This window comes from Hoplias malabaricus, chromosome 16 (assembly GCF_029633855.1).
Source record: "Hoplias malabaricus isolate fHopMal1 chromosome 16, fHopMal1.hap1, whole genome shotgun sequence".
Taxonomy (NCBI): domain Eukaryota; kingdom Metazoa; phylum Chordata; class Actinopteri; order Characiformes; family Erythrinidae; genus Hoplias; species Hoplias malabaricus.
Genome location: NC_089815.1, coordinates 21,680,608 through 21,704,893, shown reverse-complemented (window position 1 = coordinate 21,704,893; position 24,286 = coordinate 21,680,608). Strand labels below are relative to the sequence as shown.

Genomic DNA, 24,286 nt, shown 5'->3' with positions numbered 1-24,286 from the left:
TTTAGAACATTTTCTACTTCAGCATTAGATTTTATGGAAAAGATAAATTATTTACTAGTTGTTACTATTACTATTATTAGTTAACTACTAGTTAATTACTATCCTATTTCCCAGACACTCCCCCTCTTTGGATAACTGGGTAATAATTATTGTATATGATTATTGCCTTATAAACCTCAGTTCTTTTACTTTACTCTTTTCACACTTACAGCAATAACTTTCCCACCTCTGCTCCTCTTTACAAACACACACCATGAAGCAGTGTACTGGGAATGAGCTGCTGATTCCATATCATTGAAAAGGAATTTGGTAAACATGTTGGGAAATCCGTTAATATTTAACTGATACAGATATGAGCTCCTGGCGCCAGGCTGAGTTCCTTTATCTGAGGAAAAACCACAAACCCACCAGAGGAACCCCACAGTAACTTATACACACCCCAATAACTCATACACACGCACAGCACATACCAATAACTCATATGGTATTATAATACACACCAATAATACACACAAACGTATAACAAAACACCCCAATAACCTATACATACTTACAAAACACCTCAATATCCCACTTACAAAACACTCCAATAACCCATACACACTTACAAAACACCCCAATAATCCACTTACAAAACACTCCAATTACCCATACACACTTACAAAACCCCGCAATATCCCACTTACAAAACACCTCAATAACCAATACACACGTATACCACACACTAATAACTTATACATACCAAAGCATCCCAATATAATACACCCCACATATATACACATTTGTACTACGCCACCATAATTCATGCACAATTAGAACACAGTGCAATAACTCATGCATATTAATCAATCCAACAGCTTATAAACACTTATAACACATGCAAGCTTATATATAACACACCCCAAATCATACACACAACACACATTTCATTAACTCATGCAAACTTACCACACACCCTAATAACTCATATTAACATACAACACACCCCAATAATTCATCTACTTACACCCCAATACACAATACACCCCAATAACTCCTTCACATATAATACAACTTAATAACTCATACACTCTAATAATACACCACAGTGACTTTAGTAAAACAGAGAAAATGCTATAATTAAATACATGCACTCTGTTATTGTGTAATAGTGCTTCACCTTAGTAAACCCCCTAATGATCAACACAAAAACACCACCCTAACAACCAATAAACCCCAATAATACCAAAAAAAAAAAAAAATATCAGCAACACACAAATAATCAATAAGTATAAATAATAATCTGTACCACCTTAATAATCAATACACCTCAATCACACTCCATCGGTAGAGCTCCTTAACACCCAATTACATGATCAATGTCAATAACACTCTAATGCTCAATATACATTAATAACGCCTAAATAATAAATATACATCAATAACACTAATCAATAGCATCTTAATAATCAATATACGTCACTAACACTAAATAACCCCAATAACGCAAATGAACAACACTCAATAAAAACATCCAAGTAATCAATATACATAAAAATATTAAATTCTACAAAACTAAGCATCAGTACACCCCAGTTACACATTACATATCAATAACGCTTATCTATAAACATCAGCAGACCTCAATAACACTAATCAATACTAATAAAACCAATAACACGCTATTGATGAATAGTCATCAATAACGTTAATCAATAAAAGGCTAATAATCAATACACATAAATAACACCCATCAATAAAACACAAATATCCAGTAGATATCAACAAATCTCTAATCAATAAATCTCTAATTATCAGTTTACATCACTAACACTAATCGATAACACATTAATAACCAATATTTGAGCAATGCCCTAAAAATAAATACAAACCAATCACATCCTAATACTCAGCTTTTTACAATATTAAGGGAAGTAATAATAATAATAATAATAATAATAATAATAATAATAATAATAATAATAAGCTCGTTTCAGAGCGAGTAGACAAGGGATGTGACGTCACAGACTACCTCAGTCCGTAAACGTCGTCAGCACGCGCGCGCGCACCCTCCCACACACACACACATACACACACACACACGAACAGTCTTGAGCCTTCACGTCGCGCGCGAGCTCTTTTTTTCTGCGCGCAGCGTGCCTCGAGCAGCAGGAGTGCGGTTGACGGAGCGCGAGCGCAGGGGCGGCCAGAGCGGAGAGCCGCTCCAGCACGTGCGGCACCTGGATACACCACAGCAACACATAAAGGGAAGGAAGGATGCTGGATTGAAAGGTTTGAGGACAGAGAGAGAGAGAGAGAGAGAGAGAGAGAGAGAGAGAGAGAGAGAGAGAATTGAAGGGGAGCGCGAGGGGGGCAGTGGAGAGAGAGAGAGAGAGAGAGAGAGAGAGAGAGAGAGAGAAGCAGGGAGGATAGACAGGGCTTTCTAACCCTCTGTCCTTCCCCGTTTTCCATCATGGAGCTCACCATGGAGAACATGGGGAACCTGCACGCGGCCGTTTCTCACGGTCACGCGCCGCCGGGAGACCTGATGAGCTCGGCGCATGGGCGCGCGCCTCCTCACCATCCGCCGCCGCCGCACCGGAGCCTGTCCCAGTACGCGGGCGGCATGAGCGTGCCGTGCGACTCAAGCATGAGCATGAGCCTAAGCGGCACGTACGCCACACTCACGCCGCTGCAGCACCTGCCGCCCATATCCACGGTGTCGGAGAAATACCACCACCACCACCACCACGCGCACCAGCACAACAACCACAGCCAGCCGCACCACCACGCGCACCACCAGCGCTTCTCCGCGGGCAACGTCAGCGGCAGTTTCACGCTCATGCGCGACGAGCGCGCGCTGGCCAGCGTCGGGGACCTGTACGGCCATTACGCCAAGGACGTGAGCGCCGTGGGGCCGTCGCTGTCGCCGCTGCACTGCGCGCCGCAGCAGCCGCTCAGCGCCTACGGAGACAAGCTCCTCTCGACCGGCGGCTTCGAGGCGATGCTGGGCCGCGGGGACGAGCACATGGCCGCGCTCAACGGCGTCCATCACCATGGTCACCATCACCATGGCCACCACCACCCGCACCATCCCCATCACGGGCACCATCCGCACGCGGGAGGAGGAGTAGGCGGCGGCGGAGGAAGCGCCGGGGGCCCTGGAGGAGGCGGCGGGGGTGGAGGTGGAGGAGGCGCGGCCGAGGAAATCAACACTAAGGAGGTGGCGCAGCGCATCACGGCCGAGCTCAAGCGTTACAGCATCCCGCAGGCCATCTTCGCGCAGCGGATCCTCTCGCGCTCGCAGGGCACGCTCTCCGACCTGCTGCGTAACCCCAAGCCGTGGAGCAAGCTCAAGTCCGGCCGCGAGACCTTCCGCAGGATGTGGAAGTGGCTGCAGGAGCCCGAGTTCCAGCGCATGTCCGCGCTCAGGCTCGCAGGTTCGTAGACATCACAACAAAAACACAGCTGGGGTCCTGACCAAGAGGGGTCAGGAATGCGCGTGCACTTTAAGAAGTATTGATTTGTTGTAGAAATGCAATAATTCAATAATTGCAGGGTCTTGGAGGACTGTGATGGACCCCTGTCGCTGCAGAGGTGCATGGACTTGGGGCAATGGCAGTGGTTGTGACGTTGGAGTATTATACTCTACTGTCTGAACTTTATTCTCTACTGTACAGTTTACCCCACTTTTGAGCATGGAGTTGTGTGCACTTAGGGCAAGTCTTGCTTGTGTTGTTAGAATAATTAACTGTGGGGGCTCGGAAGAGTTGGGTGTAGGCCTTGCTCTTGAGGTGGGTAGCAGTAAAAGTGGATTCAGGTTGATTGTGGACCGTCAGGATTTAGTTGACTCTTGAAGAAAGTCTTGTGTTTCTTGTAGAGTTAAGCTTAAATGTGGACAAACCTGAGACAAATGTATCTTATTTAGTGCAAACAACAATATAGTCAAAGGCCCTTAATCACAAGGTTGTGGACTGTCCAGGCCTCCTTTACATGAGAAACACTTTTTTTTCTTGTAAAATTGCAAGCATTCTTTAAACAAATCAACACAAATAGCCAACTACAACTAAAAACATTCTTTTTTTGTGTTAAATTGTCTTTTTGCGCTATATCTTTGAAATCTGTCGTCCGTTTTCTAAACCAGTTTGAATAAGATGTAAACACTATATGAATTTGAGAATCATTCGCTTAAACCCTGTCCATAAAGTCCTTATATGGAATCTAATCTCTAAAACCGCCAGTTTTGAGCCCGCCTTTGTGACGTCATATGCGTGTGGTAAAGTTTTGACCTATGCTCAAATCACATATTTTGTTCATTTTTAAATGAAAAATAATTAGATTAAATTAAGGAAAATGCCTACAATTGAATTTAGGTATTATTCAACATTAGGAACAATAATAAAATATTAGAATTTAATAATAAAACAACAACAAATGCTTTCTTTGTATTCATTCCAAATAAAATTGGATGCGTTTTAAATTAAAACAAGGATTTCGAAAATAATAAAGATTAAAATATTAGCTTTGTTATTTAAGACCTAGTCATAAATTGTATTTTCCACAATGTCCCAGAAAATTTATTTAATTTAATTTGATGTGCTGCCCTGAATAATTATTATGGCGTTCATAAAATTATATTAAATAGACTGGTCACAAAAAAAGAGTTGTTTCAATGTTAAATTTACAATTCTTTAATTAAAAAAAAAACAGTGCGTGGATTTTCCCGTCACAGAAAATCTGACATGTTTTTGAGATGTTATAAAAAACTCCCACATTTGACGTGTTGTGTTCACTTTCTGAGTGAAAAAATATTAACCTAACTTATAAAACATTCCTGTCATTTCCTGTCCTGACATTCCTTTACACTGTACAGCACATTTCAACTTATTTCCTGCCTTTCAGATTTTGGAAAAAAAATACAGCCTAAATAATTTTATTTACAGGTCATACGTCTTTTAAATTCAGCAGATAAATGGTAATTTGCCTTTAAGTGTGCAGAAATGTGTTCCCTGTAGGTGATACAAAATTTCATAAATCAACAAAACATCCTTTGATCTGGTTTTCTGGTCTTCAGCAGAGAACACCTTAAGAAACGTGTTGATTATAGTTTCAGCTGAGATTAATTTGTTTTAAATACGGAAAAAACTCAAATAAAATAAATGTAACAATATTAGCCTATAGGCCTACATGTTTTAGAACCAGACACATCCTAAACCTTCCTTCAGGGCAATCCACTGTAGAAAAGTTCCTTAAATTATTTAACATTGTTTTCTATCGCTGAGTTATTCTGTGAATGTCGATATAGCTGTTAGCTCAGCTCGCGTATACATTCGTTTGTGACGTCACCTGTTTTGTTTTCGCATAGAGTTAAGGATCCAACGTTCACATACTCAGACCCTATAGTGAAGTTGCTGTTAAAAACTGTAACCTAAAGTACTTTAATTCAACTCAGCTTAGTCAGTTACTTCTCAGCACAAAAACGACTAGGAAAAGGATGAAACCCTATGCTTCATTTTCATCATTCACTACATAAATGACTTCATTCGCACGGATCAGGAGAAATATGAAAATCTTTATATTTACCCTTACAAACGACAGATTTATTAAATTGGAATAATATGAATGATAAATGACACACTCGGCTGCTTCCAGCGCTTATAGCTTTGAGCTAAAGTGTAAATAGCGGCATCATACACAAGAAGTTTCAGAGACGGTTCATGAATTTTGTCGCCTACGGTTAATCTTTTTAAAAATGCAAAAACAGTGAGAATCGTTTTTGGTTTTGCAAAGTCAACGTGAAAGTGGCCACACTGCAGTTCTGGAAAGCGGCATTCGTAATTATCATTCTTCTTTATAATATCTCAGAACGGATAACCCATCCCATAATAATAGATACTGAAGCAACTTCTACCACTACAAATATAACCGTGTTCAAACACAAACGCGCGAGCTGCGAGTGTTCTGTAACAGACAGGTCACCTGCGCGAGGGCTGCTCTTTCTGGCTCGAGCTCTCCCGGTGAGGCGCGTGCCGTGTCGTATTTCAGGTGAAGCCCTTCCGTTAAGCGGTAGATAGCGGCGTATTTCAGCTCCACTCAATGCCCCACTTAATGAAATGCAAATGGTTCCTTTGCACATTTAAGGGCGTTCTGGTAAATAAAGATTTAAACACTATTAAATGGTCCCCTTAAGTGCCATTGCAGTTAAAGCTAATTGTCCATCGAGATTTTTTTAGCACTCCATTAAAATCAAGGCTTTGCTATAAGAGCTCAAGAGATGGAGATAAGGACGAGCTCTCTCTCCTTTTTAGCAACAGAGTCTGCATTCATTCGGAGCTCCACCGAGAGGGGGACATGACAAATTCGTGTTAGTTTGTATTATTTTAGTAGTCGAATGTAAGAAAATCGTAAGGAACCCAAACAAATGCTGTGAATGAAGGACTGAAAGACTGAAGAGGAAAGGCATCCTGTGCTGGATGTGGATACATACATCTGGAGCTGGACATATTTGATTCCGTGCATTTAAACCTGTGGTTTTGCTTTGAATGCTGAAGGTGTGTGTGTTTCTGTCTGAGGCTAAGAGCAGGCCTGCTACTCGCTCGGCCACGTCAATCAATACATTTAAATTACTATTGCAAATTCATCACAGTCACAAAAATCAATGGCGTGGTTTTGCCTGGTTAATGCGAAAATAGCAGCGACTGAGAGAGCAGGTACCATTGTTCCACAATGAACACCAGAACTGGGTTAAAATACTACTACTTAATAATAATAATCATAATAATAATAATAATAAAAGAAATGTGTGTTTAACCCCACAATATTCAATTTTATAAAAAGCTAATTCAATACTGTTTCAGACATTCAAACGGTTAGTATGTCAATAAACAACAAAGACATTCTAAATTATTTTATTTTACAGAAACCTGCGAAGTCAGAATTGTGGCTGATACTTTGGTGTTTTTTTCGATCCATTCCTGGTTGAGAAATATATACAATTCCATACATTACCTAGATTTACTAATTACATTTGACCAGATATATTGACGTTTACCCATATCAATATCACAGACATATAAACTCAGAAGTGTGAGATACCTGATGGTTGTAGATAGTAGCAAAGCCTCATACATGACCCCCTGGTTCCTATCACTGTAAAGACATTTTCATTTTAAACCTCTCGGAGTGCCTCATCTATATCTCATTAATGATGTTTTACAAATGCTGACAAATTAATGAAACAGTCCTTCTTAATGTACTGACTTATTATATGAATAATACAATGGCACTGAAGCAAAACAGACCGTCGAAATTTCAGTGGCTCCCTACGGTCTATTTAGACCACTTAAGCCCAGAAACAACGACGTTTAGACTCAAACAATGCTTAAAATCCCCAATAGAACGCCACTTATATTCAACCAACGACGCCCCGTTTACCCTGTGTGAACGTTAATACGTTTTTCATTGTGACGTAAACAGAAAATAAAGACGTTTGTCGCTGTTGTCCGGGAAACAGCGCCATTTACGCCACGTTAACGTGCTATTCTACAAAAGACAATGTGATTTTGAAAGAGAAATGAGTCTAAAGCACAAAACAGAGCCCTAAAGCAAGGGACAGTGTGCAGAGGAGAGACATTTAAAGATTGCATTAAGTATGAAAAACAATTCGGATCAGCAGAATTTCACACTCCATCTCAATGTATTTGGTCGGGTCAATAGAGTGATCGATAAAGATAGCCAGTGCATCTATCAATTATTCCAGTTCAGCACTCTCTCCCGTTGGAGACTCTCTCTCTCTCCCTCTCTCTGGATATGGGCTTTTTAGATTAAGGGGGGTGGGGGAGTGCATTGATTGTATTGTGTGCCTTCTGCGTTCCCTCTTGTAATCAAATATCTGGGGCGAAAAAATGGAGGTGTTGTTTTTAATTCGTCCATCGAGAATTATTGAGAGTATAGTGTAGGGTCTAAATAAGGAAGATTACATTTAGGTGAAATTAACAGAATAAGGAGCTGACGACCTGGGTTCAGTTCCCAGTTTGGGCAGGAAAACCGTCTCATATTTGTCAAAACTCCCAGTCTACGTTAAACCTCATATGATTAAAATTGATTTGAATTGGAATCACTTTGGTTGAGAGTGCCTGCAGAACACCGTAATCGTAAATGTAGAAGACACGCTGTTGATTTGTACACAATGTAACAGGCTCGAAAAAATATCATCCCAATCCTCATCATCTGCTGAAAGTTTTCCTCTCGAGCCCCCGACCTGAGGCTGATTTAGGAGCCTGATTTAGGCAGGAGCAGCGCCATTGATCGATATGCGCCTTAATAATTGATAGACAGAGAGATGGATGGCCTGGCTGCAGATATGGACGCGCTGATGGAGACCGAGTGCTACCGTCATGAAGGGACCTTTTCCCTTTTACATGAGCAGTAAAACGTCGAAAATATGCCTCAGCCTTTCCTAAAATATGTCCAAATTGGTCATAAAATCCTCTATGGTCACCTTTTTTCATTACACACACTTTCCCGCGTTACAATGGACATTTTCTAATTGGGTAAAATTCCCGGATGTGATGATTTTCTCTGGTTGCGTCAAAAATAGGCAAAAGCTACAACAATAGTGCGTCATTATAATGTACGGCACAATTAGAAATGCCTTCATGAGTACAGTGTAGACTATACAGTGCAGTAATGTGTGGTTTGGGCCTGTGTTGTTAATTCTTCTTCGTTGATTCTAGTAGCAATAGCTTTGCCAATATTGTGGCCTAATACATGTCCAGTCTCGAAATTTCGAGAATCTGGTAATAATGGTTATGTCGAAATAACGACGTTTAATCTTGAAATAATTAAATTCTAAATGTGTAAATAATGATTTAATATCTCGAAATATTAATATACTGTCTCAAAATAGCCATTTGGTGTCTCAAAACTCTGAGGTAGTATCTCGAAATAGTAACTTAGTGTCTCAAAATTGACATTTCGGGGGGAAATAGAAATGATTACACTTGTAAAATCCAAGAGCGCTAGCTACAATGTTGGAATTAGAAATTATTATTTGAACTGACTACTATTAAGATTTGTTTCAGTAAATTCCGACATTTTAAAGCATCCTCATACCATCGTAGGGCCGTCTCCATGCCGTTTGACGTGATACGTTCTCAGTTTGCTATAGCTGTAAACTAGAACAAGGCAAACATACGTATATATATCCTCTGGTATATTTATAGGGAACTATATCTGGTGGTTAGAGCAAACTCAGTGCACGGCTGGATTCAGTAGCGCCAGGGGACTGAGTGTTTGTTGGTCACATAAACATGCGCCCACCATACACCGTGCCTACATTGTTAGGGTGGGCTATATTTAACCAGCAGTGAATTTGTATTGATTTCCATTCCTCCTCTCCCCTTTCAGTAACCAAAGCTGACCCGAAGAAGCGAGCACCCCCTCTTCTTCCCCCATCGCTGAGCCACACCGGGACTTATAGGTTATAATTTAACGGAGGGAGGGAGGGCTGGAGAGAGACAGGGAGAGAGAGAACAAAAGCATCATACAGAAGGTCTAAATTCATTGGTGTGCATGGCCAGAGGCTGGCTCGCGGGCGCACATCTGCACTCTGTCGCCTGTTCGAATCCGCAGGGGATGGCGTTATGGTAAATGCAAACCCAAAGGTCCGAGCACTGTTGCTTGTACAATGGCTAAAAAACAGGGCCTTATTCGAGCTCGGACTCCTGATCAATCCCAGCGCGCCATGCGCCGTGCGTCCGCCAAAACGAATCGATGCGCGAGAGGGTGACCTTTAAATCAAATCATAAAGCGAGCAACGGACTAGAAGGAGAGCATCAAAGGGTTAAACCGTGTTGCGTCATCACGCGGGGGGCTTTTTACTAGTTTGATCAGAGCCCTGACTCTTAACTTGCTTGAATCATCCAAGCTGCAGCCTCCAGTCCATTTTCAAACGTTTTCCCATTTATTTGTCCATAAAAATGGCTTAGACAAGCAGTTAAAGCGGTGTAGCAGAAGTGTTCAGAGTGGGTGTGATAGGAACCAGACGTCCACAGCTCTAAAAGCTAACTCGCTGAATGTTAGTACATGAAACGCATCCTAAAATATTGCTTAATATCTGAAATATTTGTGCCAACAATAAAACCCATCATCCATAAAGCCAACACCATATTACTTCACTCTTTGTACATTTGTAATCACAGATATTTAGATGTACATGGTAATACTACAATTACAGTCTATGATCCAACTGTTGTTCTGCATGCTTTGTTAACCCCCTTTCACCCTGTTCTTCAGTGGTCAAGACCCCCAACAGATCATCACGTGGCAGGAAACATTTGGAACATTCTCAGCACTGCAGTGACACCAAGGTGATGGTGACATGTTAGTGTGTGTAGAACTGGATCAGACACAGCAGGACTGCTGGAGTTGTTCAACATTTCAGTCACGGCTGGACTGAGAATAGTTCACAAATGTTCTGCCAGTAGTGTTCTGTGTCCACTGATGAAGGACTAGAGGACTGTGCAGCAACAGATGAGCAACTGTCTCTGATTTTACAACTACAATGTAGATATCTGATTCACATCTATGTTCAACACAGAGAACCACACCACAACCATGGCAGTGTCACTGCAGAACTGAGAATGGTCCACCAGACAAAAACAACCAGCTCCATGGGGGTCCTGACCTTTGAGGATTAGGTAAAATTAGCCCATAAATGTGCAGAGCAACATATGGACCACAGTCTGTAATTGTAAAAATACAGTGGGTGTAGAAACAAGAGGCAGTTTTAACATTATGTTTGATTGTGTGTGTGTGTGTGTCTATATTAAATCTGCAGTGGAGAGAAGAGTAAATGTTTTTGTAAAGCAAGAGAGCTGGGTTTTTTTATTTAATTTTTTGGTAAAGCAAAAAAATATAGTTCCCTAAATTTGATGTAACACTTTTTAAAAAACTTTAAAAAATGCTAGTTGTTCTGGTCATTTTGGGTGGTTACTAAAATAGATATATTTGTGCAGATATTGTGACCCCTGTTTATTATGAACTTTGTAAAAAAACAGAATGGGGTGGATATTTCTCTACAATGCAACCACTTTGAATGTCTTTGTTTACCCCTTTGTTTAAAGACTGAATCATAATTATTGGGGGGAAAAAAAGTCAGTGGATTTTCCTTTTTAGCTTCAATGAAACACCTCTTTTGTAAATGATAATCCGCAAATATGAAACCACCAACTCACATGCGTAGGTTCTGCGTCATTTCAAAGAGAATGAAACCATTCAGTCGACCTATAGCTGATCGATGCATTTTTGAGTGCTAGACAAAAGTAGCATGAAAAAGCATGAAGGGCTAGTCTCAGGAATATGTTGTAAACCTTTCAAGTACGCCGTTTTAGAATGAACTCAGTGAGCTACATAGCAACCTGGTTATGACTGCTGTTTGTACTTTTACTTGTAAATCACTGAACTTTGTATATCTGCCTAATTTACCTGCAGTATTCTATATATATATCCATCATTCATGCCATAACATAACCTCATATTCAAAAACTGTAAATTTGCAGGAAAAGTGAAAAACACTCGAACTGTGAAGAAGAATGCTTCATTTATCTTGAAATTTTCACACAATGTAAATTGCAGTTAGTATTTTCAAGTGATTTTCAAAAAAGTATAAAACTACAAATTTATATTACTGGCTTACAATATATCAGATCAGCTACAGTCATGACTAGGTAGAGTTTTCAACATCATAAACTTGGCTTTTTCCATATTGAAGGTATAATATTGATATGTATGGATTACACATAGATAGCACCACTCTAAACTACCCTTAATTTACATTAAGCTTTTGTCATTCTATCAGCATATCGATCCATATGATAACCATGCTTATGGTGATATGATAACACACACTACACTATAAATTAATGGGATGTAAGTTTATAGCACGCTGACCCGCTGCTTATGGAAATCTCTCAGGTCTAGTGTTTATGTTTGCTTTTTCCCTGCTTTTCCACCAATTTTTACTTTTCAGCTGACTCCTCAAAAGTAGACGAACCCTGTCAAAGGATTGACCTTTGGATGATTAGCGCTCCACTGATAACAATGACCACTGTTCAATAAAATTAAACAAGACAAAAGATAAAAATTAGACTGTTGAGTCATTAACAGATTGTAAAATGATCAGCTGAAGAAAATGTAGGCTGCAAAAGTACCTTCAAAATATAGTTAGGTTCCAACATGCATCTAGTGACTGCTCCTTAAGTGAATCTAGGTGTGATGTGATTCAGGGTCCTAAGAAACAATCAGTGTTTGGTCAGTAATTTGACTTGAAGTGTAACATTTGCAAATGTATTTCCTTTTTTTATTTTTTTTCCTTAGTAATATGACTTCTCAGTTTTCTGAGGCGTGTCACGGTGGAGGGATGGACAGAAACCTTTAGAGATTTTTTTATTTCACTTTTTTGGATCTGAAGCAAGATTGGATCTTGATTTTCTTGCAAAGATGAAAGCTTTAGGTACTGTTTTTCTGACGGTGACCATTTTGTTGGTCATCCAGGTCTTTAACGGTTGTTAGGAAATAGCCACTTCACATATGCCCATGCTTGCTTATGTTGCACTGGGTGGTGGGGAACCCAGAAAGAAAGGCATATTATACGCTCACTCTTTCAGATTCACGTTCCAACTGATTACAGTACTGTGCTGTAAATATTAATTACACTAGGAGAAACCCTAGGAGGATTTTTGTCTTATTATGGAATTCAGACATGTTGATGTGGACATAGGTGTGTGCATATTGTGTATTTTACATTGGATTCAAACATGGCTCAGCCAATCAGATTTTAGGACCGGAACTATCTTTTTCATAATCACCATTTTAGCACACCATGCTATACTAATAACCATGTGCTCAAATTAGCAGGTGACAGAGTGACAGGAAACCCTGTGAAAGATTATTTGTAGCCATGAACGTGACAAGTGGCACTTTCTAACCAATTCCTTTGACCACTTGTACACCTCAAGGTCCAAGGTCTCCAGTCTCTACTCTCTGGGAAGTGTTCACTGGGAATCTTTGGGTTTATGAGCTCATATGTACATCAAACATGGCACCTTTTTAAAGGCTGTGGACCAGGTGCATCACCTTAAGACAACCGTATCCCCTCATGGCAGTGAGAAAGATAAAGCATAAATACTAACACACTGCATACATCGCCGGGGAGTGTCCAGACTAAGATGCCTGTGTTAATGTAATCTCCAATGCTCCTACAGTCAGAAATCAGGAGAAATGGTATCAAAATATGGAGTTTAACCTGCTTCATCCACCTTAACACCGCTGCACTTTATAAAACATATAAGCAACATTACTATATTAACACATTGGATACTGATAATTCATTAAGTTAATTATTAATTACTTACACATTCATTGATTCATATTTTGTGACTGCTTCATCCTGTTCAGTGGGTTTGGAACACAACCTGGACAGGGCACTAGTTTATCCCCAGGCATCACACATTCACCCAGTCGCTCACACACTTACATCTGGGTAATATCCCATAGCCAGTCCACCTATTTGTTTCTCTGATTGGTGTGAGGAAACTGGAGCACCCGGAGGAAACCCATGCAGCAAAAGACAGAACACACCAAACTCTTCACAGACTGCAACCCAAGGTCATGATTAACCCCACAACCTCAGGACCCTGGAACCGTGTGACAGTAACATTGTTGCCACTTGTGCCACTGTGTGCCCAACCTACTCACTTGTGTTTAACAACATGAGCCAAAAGCTGTTCAGTGTTTTGTGTCAATGACACTGCGTCCTTGTTGTTTCACCCATTAAAAAAAAAAAAAAAAAAATCACCGGGCCCATTACAGACCACAGGCAGCCCCTCAGTATTGTCTAAAGGACCATCAGAGTGTGTTTTGTGGCTTCCTTGTGGTCCGTGGTCCAGCTGCCTGAGGAACCACAACTAGATTCATGACTATCAGTCTTAACCAAAGTCTTTCTTCTGAAATTAATGGCATTAAAAATACGTTTGTCCCCCCTTTGTCCCCCCTCTTTTCATTAATGGCTTCTGCTCTTCTGAGAAGGATTTACGCAAGATGTTGGAACATTTCTGTAAGGATCTGATGGCGCTCAGCCATGAGAGCATTAGTGACGGATGATTAGTTCTGAATAACCTACACCATTCCACCTTATCCCAAAGGTACAGAGTTCAATCAAGTATAAAGAAAACAATCAGCATTTCTGCTCCAGTTTGAGGCTATGGACATTAAGCTTAAAAATAAAAATGCATGGTTATTTCTACAGTGATTCATATTCTTCAGAATTCTAGGAAACTTTGGATGTTTTCCCACAGATTCTGGGACCTAGCGTGTACAGAGCTTTTAAATAAAAGTTAGAGATGAACAGGAATGCATATTAATAAGAGTTTCAGCCACATTCAAAGCATGCTGCCTGCAAGAAGAAGCTGTTATGAAATCTGAAATTATGAATATGATTAAGCCTCCTACTCAGCTGAAGAGAGGTAAGCAGGTTATGCAGGGTGTTTAATATCATGTATGGGTTTTGTAGTGGGAGCGGTCCCTATAGAGCTGTTTAGTCATGGCCAGTGACCTTTTGTGTCACGTTCATAGCTCCCCAGGTGTTGCAGTAAAAGACGGCTGTCATGGGTTAAAGAAGCATTCAGAATATATTTAACACAGAATTCCCATATGGCAAAGTCACCCAGAGGAATTTAAAGGGATAGTTTGGCAAACACATTCACACAATTTTACTCTCACATGAATATATTAAGTGTACAAATATGTTTAAGAGAATTTGTGTGTAACATTCAGCTGGAAAAACACTACATTCACAACCTCTAACATTGAAATCACCATCTTTAATTCTACTAAACCTACACTCACACATATTTTCAACACCATATCATGTCCAACAACAGAACAAATCAATGCACATGCTTTTGCGGCACTTGTTTCTTTGATGGAACCTTAATGCAGTGACAAATAAATTCTTCTCACTTGCAATTTTCAAATGACTTAATATTTGGGTACTTTTTTGTTTAATATAACGGCCACTGTCATTTTTAACAACATACAACGACAAAAGAACAGGAGAATGTTTGAAATTAATTTTTAAATTAAGATTATACATTTCACACACACAATAAAACACTATAAACCTTATTTTTACACCTAATAATCACTCAACCAACACAGTTCAATTTTAAGTTAGCTTTTTTAGGTTGGAAGTGACACCTATGTTCACACTAGAAGGTATCAAATGGCTCCTGGTGCCCCACGACTGTCTCTTGTCTCTTGTGACAGCGGACAGTGCTTTTCTGTCACTGGTCAGAGGAATTGCTGGAACCAATCATTTTGATCTGTTGTATCTCCATATCAAAATTAATTATTTGCATGTCCATTCATCCAGCTCTGGAAATGCACTCTCAATGCGCTGTTGGAGAGTTAAAAGGTTGGAGCCTTGGGGAGAAGCTGATCTTGTCATTCCCCCTCTCTCTCTCTAGCCAAGAGATGTTGTGGAGTTGGGGGATTGCACTTGTTCTAATTAAGTGCTGTGCTACAATATGTTTCTGTTCTCATTTATAAATAAAAGATTACTGCCATAAATAGATGTACAGTCTGCTGAGTGTGTCCAGATAGGAGTCTGGTTTTATCTTCTGGGACACACTCCGAACAGTATTCCTGGGACTGCACTGGTTTATTCAGCCTGTCAGTCTCCCAGACAGTTTCAGGAATTCCCTGCCTCCTGAGGTGTACTCTGTTTCACAGGCTTGGAAATCAACCACTGACCTGGATGAGTTGTGTTGTGTCATGGAAGTCTTGACACTTTGCTGGACATGAGGTTCCCTTGGAGTGGAATTAATGACCATTGGCCGACACTAATGCTGCGTTCTGTTTGTGTTCCAAGTCAAATGTCAGAATTTCAAAGACCCAAGTAGGAAATGTCAAGAGGAACACCCCCACAAGTCAGATTTCATACTGAGAAAATCAGAGGGACTTTAACTAGCCGAGAGTTCAGAATCCAAGATGGCTGCCCACACATCAACAGTGTATAACAGTAGTAGTATCATCCAGTTTATAAGAGCTTCTATCAATTTGTGTGTCATTAAATCAGGACATGGTATTGTTCAGATGCTGTATGGGGTTGTGTTTCCATGGTGTTTGGATGTATAAACTACTGCATGGTACTAATCAGAAACAAGCCAACAATGAAGCAGCATCTATGCCTTTGTCATGAGATGGACCATCTTGGTTTGGTTTGTGAGTGAACTCAAATTGGAAATGATGAACAAATTGCTGGTCAAACTGAGAACGTTGGGGACATTGCAGAAATGGTTTTAACAACTGACTATTTATTTTGACTCGATTAGTCTTGTTTATATGGGTCCGAGCCCTGTTCCAGGTGACTGTCTGTGAGGAGTTTGGTGTGTTCTCCCTGTGTCCCCTTGGGTTTCCTCCGGGTGCTTGGCTTTCCTCCCATGCTCCAAAACCACATTCGGTAGGTGGAGTGGCTACTCAAAACTCTCCATACGTGTGAGTGAACGTCTCAGTCTCTGCAAAGGACTGGCGCCAACTCCCACCTTGCACTCTGATTTCGGGTCTTCTGACCCACTGCAGCCATGAAATGGATAAGCGGTTACAGACAATGAACGAATGACTAAATATAACATCAGATATTTCAGTACAATGTGACCAATCTTTGCATTTACTTTCTTTTGGTCTTGCTTTCAGCTTTAAAGGATAATTAATAATAAATAAAGAATATGCAATGATAGTTTTTCCATCACTATAAATTCCAGTCTTAGAAATTGGTTACACTTTCTTCTTCTCAAGATCCAAGTAATTCCAAACACATCCAGTGTTCTGTTAAAGTTTGGACATTGGGGTGGTCCGTCTGTTCCGAGTACACCAACAGCATCTTTGCTTGAAAACCAACAGCAGGGGCTTTATTTATATACAGCAAAGTAACTAAAATACTTCTGAATGTTTTTCTTTGATCTAATAGTATGCCCTTGGGTTATAAAAATGTTTAAGCCAATGTTGTATATTCTTTCTTCACAAACACAGCCAGTCGTATTCAAACAAATTCTTTGTTGCAACCTTCTAGTGAACCCAGTTTCTCAAAGGAAAAAAAAAAAGAATGATGGAATGATTTAAGAAGGAATAAAAAAATAAATAAATACGACACATGGATTAGACCTGTGTCAGATCAAATCAACACAAAGCCATGAGAGAGTAGTCCTGCCAATTGCAAGTATATTAGGAGCATACCAACCTGCCCTGATTATATTAAAATGTAAGGAGTGGAGTAATTAGTGTCAGAGAGTATAGAATGGCATTTAACATGGTCACAAACCTCACGCCTTATAGCATATAGGTTATTGCAGGGATAGAGCAAAGAGGACAGAAACAACAGGCCATCCAGGCTTCATCTGTGTGTTCCAGGTATAGTAATATTACAGTACAAATATCAGTATACAATATCCACAGCTTAAATATATTTAAATTTCTTTTATAAACTGACCCCTTTAATCTCTAATACCGCTACATTTACCTAAAATATAAAGCATATATTTCAACTAACAGCACATCTGGTTTGTGGCCTTTACACACACGGCTTTGGGCATGGTGACCGCAGGCTCATGTGCAGCTGCTCACAAGCATTTCTCATTTGGTGATATGCTTTTATTTTGTGATCCTAAATAAACTGTGTGTGGACACTTGGGGTTCATTAGTTATAGGGAATGTCTACAGATGTACAGCGTGTTTCATTACAGAGCGTTATATATAGATTAAAATAACAATGAAGTCAACCTATATTTTGAAGGGAAAAAAGTATGTAGAATCTGATGATTATTGCTCATTTACTTCTAAATTACCAGCTGCTTAGTGATAAGATAAATTTCTATTCATTCATTCTTTCTTTGATTCTTTCTCAGGGTTGCGGTGGGTCTGGAGCCCTCTCAGATTTAACAGGGAGCCACTCCATCACAGAATAATATTTTCCAATATTTAAAAAGAAATATTTTTTAGCTGTGCATGTGTTAAAGGTGTTTACATTTATAACCTGCAGTGATTTTAATCAGTGAGTCACTTGATTGTTGCCCTCCGCTGTGGAATGCATTTCATATGAACAGTGTATTCGTTGATGGGTAAATTATTCCTCTTTTCTGGGTTGTGTTCCTTCGTCTGTACAGCTGTGTGTGTGTGTGTGTGTGTGTGTGTGTGTGTGTGTTGCAGCTCTGGAGTCTGTCCTCATTGATTTCTCTTTCTCTCTCAGCTCCTGCCTCAGTAATCACGCCTCCCTTCCCCACTGCTCGATCACTATTGATCACTAAATCCACTCCTTCACACCTGGGAATAGCAGCAGCGACACCTGCCGGTCACAGCCCGCTATAGCAGAGACATTTCAGCACATTTTTCTGTAATAAAATGGTTAAATTAACAATAGGTTTCTGTATTAACCATATATTTATACACACACACACACACACACACACACAGTATACAGTATACACACAGTACCAGTCAAAAGTTTGGATACATCTCCTCATTAGTCATTGGTGGTATAGGGCTGTTCTTTGTATAGAACTGTGTACCAGCCCCTACCTCTGCACAACCCAAGTTATGGTCTCATACACATTAAGAAGGCGAGCAGTTCTACAAATTAACCCTTGATGAGGCCACAGCTGTTCACTGAAAACCAGTCCAGGTGACGACCTCTTGAAGCTGACTGAGAGAACGCAGAGTGTGTGCAAAGCTGTCATCAAAGCAACACTTTGAAGAATCTAAAATTTGGAATACACTGTCTGATGCCTGAATGACTGCTTTACGATAAGTTTTAAAGACCCCCTGCAGAGAACAGCAAGTGTTTACGTTGTTAACATGCCCACGTCATGAGTGAAATAAGAGTGAAATGATCTTTTTTCCATTTTAATAACCTGCAATGTGCATTTGAACATAGTGTTAATGTTGATTGGTGCTGTGTTTTCAAAGCCGACATCATGCGCCCTGCTTCCTATCACCACCACTGAAAAAGATCTTAATGTCATTAGTTTTTCTAGAGCAGAGCATCATTGTTGCATCATATTTACAATCTATCTCTATTTAACCTGTGTACACCAATCAGCTTCAGTATTAAGAAGACCTACTTGTTTGTAGCTTCACTGTCCATTCTCACCTTTACTGACCATACTTTGCAGTTCTACAATTACAGACTGTAGTCCACATGTGGCTCTGCATACATTTTTGCTCGTTTCACCCAGCTCTTCGATGGTCAGGATGCCATCAGGTCCAGCACAGTGGAGGAATGATTTGGGTGGTGGATCAGCCTCAGCGCTGCACAGACATAGATGTAGTAGTGGAGTGTTAGTGTATGCTGCATTGGTGCGAATGGATCAGACACAGCAGTGTTCTATTGAAGAACAGTGAAATGGGGCAAAGACAATAAAATACGCAGAGCTGCAGATAGACTACACTCTGTAATTGTAGAACTACAAATGGACAATGATTGTAGAGACAAGGAGGTGGTGTTAACTTTATGGCTGATCGGGGTCTTTATAGAATATACTGTGTACACATATACAGTATTTATTAAGTGCATCATGGTAATGAATATACATATATGTTTGGAAGTGTCACAGCAAAACTCCCCCCCAGAGGACAATACTGTGTATTTTAGATTAACAGGCATGGTGACCCTAGGCTCATATGCAGACGCTACTCTGCTGCTCGTCCTTGCACAGAGTCAATTAACATTTATGCAAAATAAGCTTTTTACAAAAACACAAACATGAATTCTTCAGTCAAAGGTGGTTGCAAATTAAAGTTCCAATCTATACAATCTGCTCTGTCAGAGATGGGACTAATTTTCCCAAAGGAAATCAATGGTACCATGCGGACGCTGTAGATAAGAGATTAGGCTGGAAAAACACCATTTCATTTTTCAGGGAAAAGATACTGAAGGTTGGTAAACATGTTTTAAAGACAGTGCAAGAAACAACAAGTGATGTAATGCAGGAATGATTGCTGCAGTAACATTTCCAGAGACTGTAAATATTTAAGTGGGGAGGTTGTGTGTGTGTGTAGCGGTGAAGCCAATGAGGAATATGAACATGATGGATGTGGTCCAGGAGGTTAGACGCCTGTGGTAAACTGATTTGACTGTGAGAGGTGACGTGATCAATGCACTCCAACTCACTGTAATTAGATACACGGACCTTCAGTTCGGCTCCAGTCACTGCACGCTCACTCTCTCACACACATACACACAGAGAGAGAGAGAGAGAGAGAGAGAGAGAGAGAGAGAGAGAGACCGCAGAGAAGTTTCAGCAGATATTAGATTGACGTAGAGGGCCGGTAACACGCGACAGTAGCACTGGAATGTCCGTGATATTACAAAACACCATAATTATTTCATAAAACATGGAGAACATAATTTTATATAAAATTCTCTATATACAATAAAAAGCTGAATAAATTATCTGATAATAAGGTAAAATTATGGGATACTAACTTGTTCATATTCAATATTAAGTCAGAATTATTTATTCATTCATTCATTGTCTGTAACCGCTTATTAAGTTAAAGGTCACAGTGTGTCCAGAGGAGAACCGACACACATTCACACACATGCACCAATGTGCACGTTTGAGTCGCCAATCCACCTACCAACGTGTGTTTTTTGGACGTTGGGAGGAAACTGGAGCACCTGGAGGAGACCCATTCAGACATGGGAAGAACACACCAATAAGAAAAACACTCCTCACAGACGCACAACCCTCATGTCCTTGTCCACATTTTATAAATTATATCTAGGTGGTATGACACACTAAATAGTTTTTTTATTTTTCAAATGACAAAAACAGGCTTCTATATCATCACTGTATAAAAACCAAACATGTATCTCATGTATTTCATTCATTCATTGTCTGTAACTGCGTATCCAGTTCAGGGTCGCGATGGGTCCGGAGCCTACCCGGAATCACTGAGTGCAAAGAGGGAACTCACCCTGGAGGGGGCGCCATTCCTTTACAGAGTGACACACACTCACACCTATGGATAATTTTGATTCGCCAATCCACCTACCAACGTGTGTTTTTGGACCATGGGAGGAAACCAGAGCACCCGGAGTGGGGCTTGAACCCACAACCCCAGATCCCTGGAGCTGTGTGACTGCAACACTACCTGCTGCGACACCGTGCCACCCTGTATCTATTTCTATGGAAATCCACTTAAAAAGATTTTATTCCAAGTTATTTTGGATTTCTCTTGGTCCATTCATCATAAAAGTTTCACACGGTGTGAGGGACAGCTGCTCTGTTTTCAAATGATGTAGCAAACTAAAATCCACACTAATGGAGATACTGTTTTCTTTGGACAGAAGTCTATGAAAATCCTTTCTAATTATAGCAGGACTATATGATATTGACTATGTTAAATAGGGCCTACACTGGTATATAATCTGGTATATAATCTTTGGCCTATCTGACAAACTGCTGTACAGTACAGGAAGCATAGGGGGCGCTATGACATTTTTGTTTGATCCATTATGAAACTGCCATCATTTTTTGATTGAAAAGTGTGAGGAAGCCAAAGAAAAGTGAAAGGCAAAATTGCAAAATGCAAATCCATAGATTGATAGTTAATAGAAATAATGGTTAGCATAGCAACTCTACTAACCATACGCTTCTGGTCAAACAGGCATCCAGACTCTTCCGATGTGATGCTGAAGTACTGAGCTGTTGTGCTCATATAGTGAGAGTGTGTGTGGATGTGGTGGGGTTGGGGTGGATGGGGCGAAAAGCAGTTATAAATATCCCCTCACTCTCAGAGCGTCAGATAGCCCTCCAGTGGCCTGCGTTTGAAGTCACAGACTGTATAACCTGCTGGAGGGAGATCCAGCCTTCAATCCCCCCGGATCACCCCCCGCCAACCCCATACCCCACCCGCACACAGAAGCAGCACGGGTCAATATCTCCCTTATGCTTTTCTCCCGCCCTCGCACACATGCATACACACATACACATGCACACAAAAGCGCCTGCTTTGGCTGCTTTTATACACCAGTCACTCTCTCTCCCACTGCGAGCCCAAACTGCATTAATATTGAATCAAAACAGCAGTGTCTCTAACGACCAGTCTGAAGCGCTCACCGCTGGCCAGCTCCCTGTCTGCTCTCTTTTAAAAAGGGATGATTTTTGCCCTCTGGGGAGGTACAATGGATTTGTCTTAAATCACTTTTAATCCCCGGCCAAACAGCAGAGGGCGGAAAAAAAATCCCACTCAACGCAAGCAGCTAATCTGTGGAACTGGTGCCGAAACGGGTGCAGGGCCTTACGGAACGCAAACAAAGGAGCTAATGAGTTTTCTGCTGTTTTTCCTTTTGTCTTCCGCCCCACCCTCCCCTTCACACATCCCCTCCTTTGCCCTCTGCCAACACCCTGCCCCTCCCATCTCCTCCACACCTTCTTTATCTTGTCTACTCTTCTTACAGCGTATTATATTTGCCTGAATCTAACAGGAACCAGGAATTCACAGTGGGTTTGAGTGGAATCAGACACAGGTTTCTCAAGTATCTGAGATAATATTATCTACCAGATTTTGGCCTTAATTGCAGACTGCCTAGCAGACTGGATGAGACGAGGCATTTTCACTTACTGACTGGCTGAGTGACTTTGTTGAAATGTGGGTCTTGCCACAGCAAACAATGGCAAATATATCTCAGGTTGGTCAAAGTCATGTCTTTTCAAGTGTGTTTACCTTTGTTTGAAATATTATTGTAAAGGAAGTAGTGTGAAGATATACAATGGTATGCGTTTGTCAACCTCACCTGTCTTTGTGCAAAACCCCGTACTCGTGACCGTATGCAAGGTCCAATTAAAATAAACGCTATGTGGCCGATGGCGTCCGGCAAAACTAGGCCTGGCCTTCTTTACACTTCTTTTCTCTGATCTTTTCTCCCTCCCTGCTTCTATTCCCTGACGTCTTGTGTCAGCACTGTACTTCACAAGGGCAATGTGTTTTTGAAAATGGACATGAGTTAAACAGTGAACGGATGCAGGAAAGTAGTTTATTGTAGCCAAAGGCATGTTGAAACGTCTGGTAATTACTTGACACTCTTATGAAATAAGTCAAGTAAAGTCAAGCTTTACTCAACCTTAAGCTCTGGGTTTGGACAGAATTGGGTCTAAGTGTATTTGGATTTGGAGGGAATGTTCTAGGGCTACAGTCTGGTTTGCTTCAAAATTTCAGCCCTGATTAAAGTTCTAACTCTCTCCTTCCACAGCCTGCAAGCGCAAGGAGCAGGAGCAGCTGAAAGAGCGCAACTCTGTGCCCAAAAAGCAGCGCCTGGTCTTCACTGACCTCCAGCGGCGGACACTCATTGCCATCTTCAAGGAGAACAAAAGGCCCAGCAAGGAGATGCAAGTGACCATCGCGCAGCAGCTGGGTCTGGAGCTCAACACGGTCAGCAACTTCTTTATGAATGCACGGCGCCGCTGCGTCGACCGCTGGCATGAAGAGCACCAACACGGTCACAGCCCCGGGCAGCCGGGCACATCCGCACCCACCTTCTCAAAGGCCTGAGGGGGTCTGGCTTCCTCCCCTCAGGAAGCCTGGAGGCCGTAAGGTCCCGATCCACTCAAACGCCACTCAGATTAGCGTGCCAATCAATCTCACCGCTGCCGCAGACGGCAACGTTTTACATCAATGCAATCTCTTCGCTTCAACTGGACTGTTAGGAACCAGGCCTGAAATCTGGACACTGGCACTAGGGGACAAACGGTGATTGACGTCTACCTGTCGAGGCGTTCTGGAGCCTCAAGTAGCCTCCCTACTCAAGTGGTGCCCCCTTAGCGTAGGCTAGCTCCTCTTCTATGTTAGCTTCTCAAGTTTGTGGACAAGTAGGCCAAAACTAGACATGAAAAAAAGGGCAGCAATACACAGCACAGAAGGCTTATTGTCTATCCAGGGCTTTCTAAAGAAAGCCAGCTCTTCCAACTGTCCTTCTCCAGTACTCGGCCGCCATTACCTAATGGCTGTTCCATAGCACCTCTCAGATCATACGCTATGCTAATGAAAGAGACGAATCGATGCAGACGCCTTGACCTCCACTGAAGGTGAAACATAATGCACTTTCCCCAGCGAAGCTCTCGTAGGTCTGCCATCTCAGTTTTTTTTTGCACAGATGGAGATGGAGGCCTGAAGAGGGACTTTTGCCCGCGTCGTCTACGAGCCGAAAACGTGTTCCCCGCGTGAAGGAGGTGAACATGCCTGTCCGTGT

General features: G+C 41.2%; 1 protein-coding gene across 1 annotated transcript; it reads left to right on the top strand.

Moving 5' to 3' along the window:
• Positions 1 to 2,452: 2,452 nt before the first annotated feature.
• onecut3a (one cut homeobox 3a) lies at positions 2,453 to 23,589 on the top strand. Its single transcript, XM_066648302.1, has 2 exons — positions 2,453 to 3,419; positions 23,291 to 23,589. Exons 1-2 carry the CDS (start codon positions 2,453 to 2,455, stop codon positions 23,587 to 23,589), a joined length of 1,266 nt encoding a protein of 421 aa, XP_066504399.1.
• Positions 23,590 to 24,286: the final 697 nt, after the last annotated feature.